The following is a 9548-nucleotide window of genomic DNA, read 5'->3' on the forward strand; positions in this document are numbered from 1 at the left end:
AAGGGCATAGAGATGTTTTGGTGTATAAAAGTAAGTATAAGCACACAGTAAAAAAAAAAAAAAGGTTGGGTTGTTTGTTTAGGTTGATGACATATGGCATTAGGGTTACACAGAAGGACAAATGTGTCCAACTACTGTCCCCCTCCCCCCTCTTCCTTTCCAGTTGTCTTCACTTTCTTATTAAAAACCCTTTCTCTCTCAAATCCCAAATAATCAAACCTTAATAAGCCCACACACACACACATACATTCTTCCTTCTTACCATTCCCATACCCCTTTCTTCACTGTCCCTTTTCCTTTTATCCCTTCATTTGTAGGGTCCTTTCTCCCACTACTCTCCCTTTACCTTCATTATTAAATCCTCCTCTCTCCCCCTCTTCATTTCCCCAACTTCTTCTCTTTTCCCCCCTTTTCTCCTCTCCCATGGCTGCTCCGACTTTGACCTTCCCTACTGAGTTTCCTTATGATTTTGACTCCTTTCTCTCTAACTGCGACCTCAACTCGCCTGTTGAATCGGTTGGCAGCTCCACTACAGATTCCACTGATAGCTGTGGTAGCGATGATGATGAGTTCTTTGTTGGGTTGGCCCAGAAACTTGCATGGACGTCCCTTTGTGAAGCTGAAAACACATTTGAGGTACCCTTTTGATGAAATCTTTCAATTCTTGGTACTTGCTGTCTTTTAGGTGTTTGGATTGGTTGGTTTCTGATTTTGCTCTTTTGGTGTTTTATTAGAAGAAGTATGTTAAAGCTGGCTCTCCTCAGTCGACTTTGAGTGGAATAGATACCTGGTTTCGTCCTGAAAGTCCTTCCTCTCAGTTGAAATCGCCTCCCATGGCGGTTTTTGGGGCTGAGAATGATGCTAGAGCGATTCTACATGCAGCTGCTAGAGAAGCTGCGAAGTTGAAGATGAGTGGCGAAACAACCCCATTTCAGAATAATGACCCTTTTATGAGAGGATTTGTAGGTGCTCGATCTTCTGTTCCAGTTAAATCTACTAATAATGTGGATTATGGTGTTTTCTCAACTCAGAACTCTGCTCGGAATCTTGCATTTGCCGCGCAGGTTAATTACTTTTGAATGTTCAAACCCTTTCACCTGCTGAATCTCTTAGAACAGAGTATTTTAATGGGTCCCTGTTTTGAGTTATGGTTTGTCTTCCATTTCTGAGATTTTTTGTTCTATAGGTGCAGCAAGTGAAGCAAGATCTTGTACTACAGGCTCTCCGTGCCTCCTCTTTGAGAGAAAGACAAGCCAAAGCCAGCTGGTCGGCTCAGCCACACTGGAAGCAGGAGATTCAAAACAGAGAAAGAAATGTTGTAAATGCAAGTGGCCGGTGCGGTGGAGGCACCGGCGGTTTGTACCATTCCCCATGGCTTCCGCCGCTGCAAAATCAACAACCAACATCTAACCCCACCGTCGTGCGTTGCATTCATCCCGTCAGATCCGGCGTGAAAAGAGCTTCCTCCGGCACCGGCGTTTTCTTGCCTCGTAGGTACATCAACCCTTCCGAATGCCGCCAGAAACAGGGTATTTTACAACCTTCATTCATCTGAAAAATCACATGGGTTTCTTTAATTAAACTTCGTAATCATCATTTTCCTTCTTAATTAGGAATCCCATCCGTTCGATTTGTGGAGGAGATGAAAAGCCCCATTCAAGCTCCACTAAACGGTTGCCATTCCCCTGGCTTCGGTAAGGAAGAGTTTCCCTTGATTTTTTCACCACATTCCCAAAATTTATGATTGTTGTAATGGGTTTCTTTAATGAACTTTACAAATTACAGATCCCATTTTATCAAGAAGAAACAATCCCCTTCTGCCATTGCCAAGGAGTTTCCGAACAGAGGGAGTCATGAATCAAGAACATCATCATCTGCCTCAGGAATGGACATATTGATGTTGGAGAAACAGAGAGAAACTAGAGATGGAAATTGTTTTGTAGGATTTGGATAAAGAAGCCATTAAAGTAGGCAATTAGTAGCATTAATTTATGAAAGAAGAAGAAAATGAAGAAGTGGGGAGATTCAAAAGGAAGTTTCTTTTTTTTTTTTTTTTTTTTTTTTTTTTTTTTTTTAGATTTAGAGAAGCAATAAGTAACCATGAAGTTATTTATTGAATGATGATGATGATGATGATGATGATGATGAAGAAGAAGAAGTTGTAGGCAGCTTTTATAATAAAAGAAAACAGTGGAAGTAAAGTAGTAGTAGTAGTATTGAGAAGAAAAGTTGAAGAAGGATGAAGCTTGAAAAAAACTTAAAGGACAGGGATGGTGTTGTGTCCTTGTAATAATTCTGTAATTTTGTGTTATAGTGATTTTAGAAATGGTTTTTTGGGGGATGGGAAAAATATAAAAAAGAAATCCCTCTCTGGCTTGTAATTTTGTTGATGGATTTATGGATATGCTTTTAATAAATAATAAGATATATGTTGGATTTTGTTACATATTGTTGTATGGTACACTATATTCAAATTTCTTAGCATCAATGAAATTTAAGTTCAAATGTGTAGTTTTGATTTTTAGCTTCAAGCAATTATAAAAATAAAGGAGAGCTGAAGTAGTACATTTCGAGAAATTAGCACCAAAGCTGTATGGTAAAATAAAATAATCAATAAATAAGAAGAATATCAATGGGTTTAGGGTTGTAATGAGGGTTATTGGAAATAAATCAGCAATTTGTGCTCAACATTTATTATGAAGTTACATTACAATGCATTAATATTGTAAGTCCTAACATAGTAACTTCATACCTCCATTTAAATTTAGTGCTACAAACAACAATTTATATTTTTTTCTCTTTAATATTTTTTTAAAAAAGAAAGGCAACAGCATTTGCAAGTTGGTGGTTTATTTAAATTTCAAAAATTGAAAATTGAAAATAGAAAAAGTTAAATGAGAGTTTTGAGTGTGACATTAGTGTGTGTGTGTTGAAGTGATGTGTATAGGGCGGGAATTGGGGGATACACAAATTCAAAATGAAATGAAATAAAATAATAAGACAACCACACCACAAATTTCTCAATTTAATATAATAATCTTCCAAAAGTCTCCTCCTCTATTATCACAATCACTTCCAAATTTCACCCATTTATTCAAAACCATTTTTGGATGTCTTCTGTCACCCACAACTTTTACCCAAACTGCTTCCATTCTTATTGTATTCTTTTTAGCTTCAATTTTAAGTTTTTTCTTTCTTTTTTCCACAAAAATTTGATATTTGTTTTTATTTGAGAACCAAGTTCCTAAATTTTCACTCGTTTGTTTGTTTATTTTATGTCTATAATAAGTCTTTGAGATTGAAAACATACTTTCTTTGTCATACATGGTATCTTTCTTAGATATTTTTAGGTATAAGAGTTTAGTTTTTAGCCCAATTTTTAAAAAAAAATAAACAAATTTTAAAAATTGAAGTATATTTATATATATATATATTTTTTTAATTTTAAAATTTTACTTGATTTTTAAAATATTGATAAAAAAAAGAAAGAAAAGTAAAAGTTGTAGATTTAATTTTCAAGAACTAAAAACCTAATCATTACCGAATGCCGTTAAAAGGTAACAAACACTTTAAATTACTAATTTTGTGTTTAGGTTTAAAAGTCGAAAAATTCAAATATAAAGTGTATCATTTAATAACAATTTAAATAATTTTCTTCTTTCCATTTTAAAAGTTTATTAAGTTTATTTGCTGTCCAAGTTTTGAAGTATAACGTTTAGATTTTGTTTTAATTAAATTGTTAAAAGAAAAGATTTATAAAAAGAGGAGGTAAGTAATGATATAGGAAGTAGTGTGGATTTAATGGTTATGGAAGGAATGAAGTATAGGGTTTATAATATTAATTAAAAAAGATTTAGTGATTAAATTGAAAGGGTAAGAAGATATATTGAACAACTTAGAGGAGCCCATAAATGATTGGAAAAAATAGAAAAGCAAAGTGGAAATGCAATCAATTCGTGGCTTCAAGCTTAAGTGTAATAAAGCTAAGTGGAAATGCAATCCTTTTTTTCTTTTTTCTTTTTTAAATCGTTAATTTTAAAATCTATTAGTATTACATATATATATATATATATATATATATAATATTATTATTAAAAAGAAGAAGAAGAAGAAGAAGAAATTGGTTTAGAAAGGTGGGACCCAATGAGGTGGTTATAATTTAAAATTTATGGCGATGGGTTGTGTTTAGTGTTTGTTAGCGTTGGATTGGAAGGGCAAAATTGGGAACACCCTCGTTCCTCGTGATGTTTGTTTCCTTTTTGTTTTTAGGCTTTCAATGCTTCTATTGACTTTGGTCAAACTCCTTTTTCTTTTTCTTTCTTTCTTTTCTTCTTCTTCTTCTTCTTCTATACTTTCTTTTATTATTATATATTTATATTTATATCTTATGTCTTTTAATTTTTAAATTTTGAATGTTTATGTTTCTTTGGGCCACACATTTTCATCAAATAATTTCTATTTTCATTTGGTGTCAATACAACCGTTTATATTCAAAATAATTACATTTCAAATTATTAGCTTCTACCTTCATTACTTCTTTTTCCTTTTATTTATTTATTATTGTAAACTTGTAATGCAACTATTTTGGTTTGTGTACCATCTCGGCTCTAATAATTAAATGATGTATGGAGTGTTTTCTTTCTTCTTCAAATCACAAGGACAAAACAAATTTATCGTTTTTTATTTTATAAAAATAAAACAATTATTACCGGTACTACAAACACTATGTTGGAATAGATGTTAGGTGAACGCCTAGAATAAATCGCTTCGTAAGAAGTTGAACGCTTATATAGAGAGACCTTAGAAATTTGGTAGACTTGTGGAAATTTTATGCGGGTGTACTTCAACGTTTGGAATGAGAACGCATTTCGGTCAATGTTTGGCGATGAAATGCTTAAATTTCGTCGCCTGAGTTTGGATGCCTAAGATATGCGGCCGAAAATTGCAAAATAGAAACTTGTTAAGAATAAGTTGCACTGAAATCAATTGAAATACCAAACACTCTTTTGATTTTGCTCAAGAAAAAAAACAAATAAAACAAGTGATGGAGAGAACTTTGTGAGATATGGTTTTTTGATATGTCAAAATGATTAGTGGAAACATTGTTATATAGAGGTTAGATTTGTAACGCCTCAAGGTCGAGCCTACTAGAACAATTAGCTCAAGACTTTTTTAATGATCACGTTAATGTATTAAATCTTTAACACATAAGGGAAATAATTCAATTTTTTTATTAAGAGAAAAAAATGGATATATGAAAATGAAGTGTCGACCATTCAATTTTAAAGAAAAAAATAAATGTTGAATAAAAAATAAATTTCTATTCCTTCACCACATGGGTTCCGATAACAGGATGGTTAGAGATACCAACAAATCTACCTTTGTTTATCTTTTAATCCCTATGAAACATGGATGCATCAAGAAGTTTGATCACTCCCAAAATTTGTTTGGTTGGTTGAATACAATTTGTAACATATTAAGTGTTATGCATTTCTTTTACATTCACATACAAAGATATATTGGGTGGGCTCTCAAGTCTCAACAAACCCTTTTCCTCTTCGGCCTCAACCACTTTTGGGCCTTACTCTAAAAAGAAATAAAACTCTAATGCCCTCAACATACAAACCCAAATGTCCTTATGAAGAGTTGAGATCCAAAGGTATATATATATATTATTCGGCCCAGTTGGATAGAGTTGCTATTTCTTAAGTTATTTTTGTATAGCTAAGAAAAATTGTTTTAGATAACTTAGGACTTATTTTTCATTTTCTTTTATTTTTAAATATTCTTTGTTAAATATTTGGCGATGAACAAAAATAATTCAGAATAATTTATTTTTTGAGAACTACCTATCAATCTCTATCACTTCTCTCAACTTCTTCCACCATCTCCTCTTTTCCAATTCTCTCCACTCACATGTTCTTCCCTTTATATTCTTCCTTATGTTTGGGAACCCAATGTTTGGTCACTCAAAAAATATCTTTCTAAACCAACCCAACAGTAGAACCAATGGAACCATGAATCACTCACCCCACCACTTTTTGACATTTGAGTTTTTGTTTGAGTTGATTAAACATATCTCCCATATATTTGACATTTGAGTTTGCTAAAATTTGATATCTAATCCAACCTTGAATTTCTAGCACAGTTGTTTCCATTTTACCCCTCACCTTCCAAAAAAAAGAAAAAAAATTTTAATTCCAATTTATACATATGGGAAGTGAATGTTGCTGAAAGCAGAGAGCATAAGGCAAGAAATATGGGAGAAAAGAAAGAAGAGGGAAAAATGAGAGTAATCTTTTTTCCTCTTCCATTAGAAGGCCACACAAACCCGATGCTTCACCTTGCCCAAATGCTCTATTCAAAAGCCTTCTCCATAACAATCATACACATAACACATTTCAGCTCTCTCCAACCTTCAAACAACCCCAACTTCACCTTCCGCTCCATTGAACCCGACCATGCCGAAACCTACAGCGTAGGCATTGAAGGAATTATAGAGCTCATAATTCTGTTGAACAGGCAGTTGATTGAGCCGTTTCGAAAGTGCGTGGCAGAGCTGGTGGGGGAAGGCACCAACAAAATTGGGTGCCTCATAACCGATGCTCATTGGCATTTCAGTCAGGATGTGGCTAATGAGTTTGGGATTCCAAGAATTGTGTTGAGAACTGCTAATATTTCTGCGTTTTTGGGAATGCTTGCTCTCCCTGCTTTGCGTCCATTTTACTCCTTGCCTTCTTCAGGTCCTTTCATTTATTTCTTATCTTAGCTATTTCTTGTCTCCATCCCCTCCTTTCAATTATACACTCTTTAAGTTTAAAAATTGAATTCTCTACTTAGGTGATTATTAAAGTTTTGTTCGAATTTGACATTCAAATTTATGTAATGGTTTAAACTATAACATCCATATGAGATTAAAAGTTCAATTTTTATCATTACCCTAAGCTAATTAGCAACTAAACACTTGTAAACAAACTTGATTTCCGTTTGAAGGTTGGAGAGAGTTGTTAATATTGGACATCATTGTAAGCAAAATTAAATCATTTGTACAACTTCTCAACAGTAACAAATTTACATAAGAAATAAAAAGTTTGAAGTTGAGGTCTGAAATACTTTGTTTCAGTGTTGTGTTATGTCTACGCAGCCAATTTTAGTTACTACGAAAACAAACTAATCCCTCCTATTGCAAGATAACATTAATGTCTAAATTGATCAACTTTGCAGAAACAAATCTGGAAGATCCATTACCCCATTTACCACACCTCAGATTCAAAGACCTGCCGACGTTGAAAAACAGTAGCCTACATCTCCAAGACCAACTCTTAACCTCCATCTTCATTCAAACCAAATCCTCCTCCGCAGTCATCTTCAACTCCTTCCACGACCTCGAACCCGAATCACTTCTCAACTGCCAGCATCTCTTCTCCCCAATCCCAATTTTCCCACTCGGACCTTTTCACAAACACCTTCCACTCTCTCCTCAATCCCACCACCCCTCCTTCTCTTGGCTCAGCTCTAAACCCCCCAAATCCGTCCTCTACGTCAGTTTCGGCACTCTCGCCACCCTCCAACCCCACGAGTTCCTGGAGATCGCCTGGGGTTTGGCCAACTCCACTCACCCTTTCTTGTGGGTGGTCCGCCCTGGCATGGTCAGTGGATCCAAATGGCTCGAGCGGCTGCCGGAAGGGTTCGAGGAGATGTTGGGTGAACGAGGGTTGATCGTGAAATGGGCACCGCAGAGAGAGGTGTTGGCGCATCCGGCGATTGGGGGATTTTGGACTCACTGTGGGTGGAACTCCACGATTGAGAGTTTATGTGAAGGGGTTCCAATGCTGTGTTATCCTTGTTTTGGAGATCAGAAGAGTAATGCTAGATATGTGACTCATGTTTGGAGAATTGGAGTGATGTTGGGGGATAAATTGGAGAGAGGGGTGATTGAGAAGAGGATTATGAAGTTAATGGCAGAGAGGGAAGATGGTGAAATTATGAAAAGGATTATGGATTTGAAGGAGAAGGCTGATTCTTGTATCAAGGAAGGTGGTTCTTCATTCAATTCATTAGAGAATTTAGTCGATTTTATCCTTCAAAAATAAATCATAAAGTGGGAATTTGGGATGTAACCATGATGAATTATTCTTTTGGCTTCATAACTTGAGTTTTCGTTTTGTCTACTTGGTGATAATCCATTCACGGAGAAACAAACAAATAATTCAGAATGTTAAGAGTCATTTTTACTTTTAAAAATATCATCGGACATAAACTAAGAATACAAGTAACAAAGTCACAAAAATAACTAGATTTTAGCACCAATCAAAATAAGCATTGAGATAAAGTTGGTTCATATTAAAATTTATCATGCTTAACTTCAAACAATACACTACTAAAGTTGATCTTAGTAAGATTGTGAATGGAGCATGTTTCACGTATATCACTCCAAAACTTTAATTAAGACTATATTCTTGACTCGATATGGGTTATATGAGTTATCCTAAAATAACTCCAAAACTTAGGTTAATCATTGGAATACTTCAGACACGATAGCTTAAATTATGTCCACGTTATATCCCTTACTTAAACATTAAGATGTGTGACAAATACATCATCAAACTAGGTTTATTCCTTCTTAAAAAATTGATATCGGGTGACTATGAAGTCTATTTTTTTTCTTTTTAAGATTTTTGCGATAAACAGAAAGTATAAAGAGTTGGCATGTAAAGGGAATTGACAAGTAGACATCAAATCCGACACATGTAGGACACTTGTACAATTTTCCCATATCAAACAAATCTCATTCTACACTATAAATTGACCTCTTGGTTTGATCACCGTTTAAAGAAGAAGCCATTACCAAATCGTTGAATTCAAAAACAATGTCATTGATCCCAAGTTTTTTCAGCGGCCGACGAAGCAACGTGTTCGATCCATTCTCTCTAGAAATATGGGATCCAATAGAAGGGATGCAATTCCCTCAAACCTCCGGCGAAACAGCGGCAATTGCAAACACTCGAATCGACTGGAGAGAGACGCCGGAGGCTCACATATTCAAGGCAGATCTGCCAGGGCTGAAGAAGGAGGAAGTGAAAGTGGAGGTTGAGGAAGGGAGAGTGCTGCAGATAAGTGGGGAAAGGAGCAAAGAAGAGGATGAGAGGAATGAGAAATGGCACAGAGTGGAGCGGAGCATGGGGAAGTTCATGCGGCGGTTCCGGCTACCGGAGAATGCAAAAATGGATGAGATTAAAGCGAATATGGAGAACGGAGTGTTGACTGTGATGGTGCCTAAACAGGAGGCGAGGAGGCCACAAGTTAAGGCCATCGATATTGCAGGATAGAGTTGGTGTGTGTTTGGTGCATGGTTTTGGTAAAGGTTAAATAATGAAGTGCATGTAATGTAAGTGTGAAGTGAATGCTTTTGGTTTTTAATGCTTCAAGAAACTATGTAAAACAGATGTTTCGTTTTTTTAATGCTTCAAGAAATTATGAAAAACAGATGTTGTAAGAGATACAGTGAAGATTATTATGTAAGTATGTTATTGTCTTTTTTTTTTCTT

At 35.2% G+C, this 9548-nt stretch overlaps 3 protein-coding genes across 3 annotated transcripts; all 3 read left to right on the plus strand.

Moving 5' to 3' along the window:
* Window positions 1–215: 215 nt before the first annotated feature.
* On the plus strand, window positions 216–2446 carry LOC101208139. Its single transcript, XM_004138392.3, has 5 exons — window positions 216–636; window positions 735–1064; window positions 1187–1529; window positions 1614–1694; window positions 1786–2446. The coding sequence occupies exons 1-5, from the start codon at window positions 424–426 to the stop codon at window positions 1896–1898; spliced, it is 1080 nt and encodes a 359-aa protein (XP_004138440.2). The 5' UTR covers window positions 216–423; the 3' UTR covers window positions 1899–2446.
* Window positions 2447–5865: 3419 nt separating this feature from the next.
* Window positions 5866–8216, plus strand: LOC101219470 (UDP-glycosyltransferase 76B1). The gene is made up of 2 exons (XM_004138527.3): window positions 5866–6743; window positions 7225–8216. Exons 1-2 carry the CDS (start codon window positions 6260–6262, stop codon window positions 8091–8093), a joined length of 1353 nt encoding a protein of 450 aa, XP_004138575.1. The 5' UTR covers window positions 5866–6259; the 3' UTR covers window positions 8094–8216.
* A 70-nt stretch (window positions 8217–8286) lies between these two features.
* LOC101207899 (17.8 kDa class I heat shock protein) lies at window positions 8287–9548 on the plus strand. The gene has a single exon (XM_004138391.3). The coding sequence runs from the start codon at window positions 8871–8873 to the stop codon at window positions 9327–9329; it is 459 nt and encodes a 152-aa protein (XP_004138439.1). The 5' UTR covers window positions 8287–8870; the 3' UTR covers window positions 9330–9548.

This window comes from Cucumis sativus, chromosome 6 (genome assembly GCF_000004075.3).
Source record: "Cucumis sativus cultivar 9930 chromosome 6, Cucumber_9930_V3, whole genome shotgun sequence".
Lineage (NCBI taxonomy): Eukaryota > Viridiplantae > Streptophyta > Magnoliopsida > Cucurbitales > Cucurbitaceae > Cucumis > Cucumis sativus.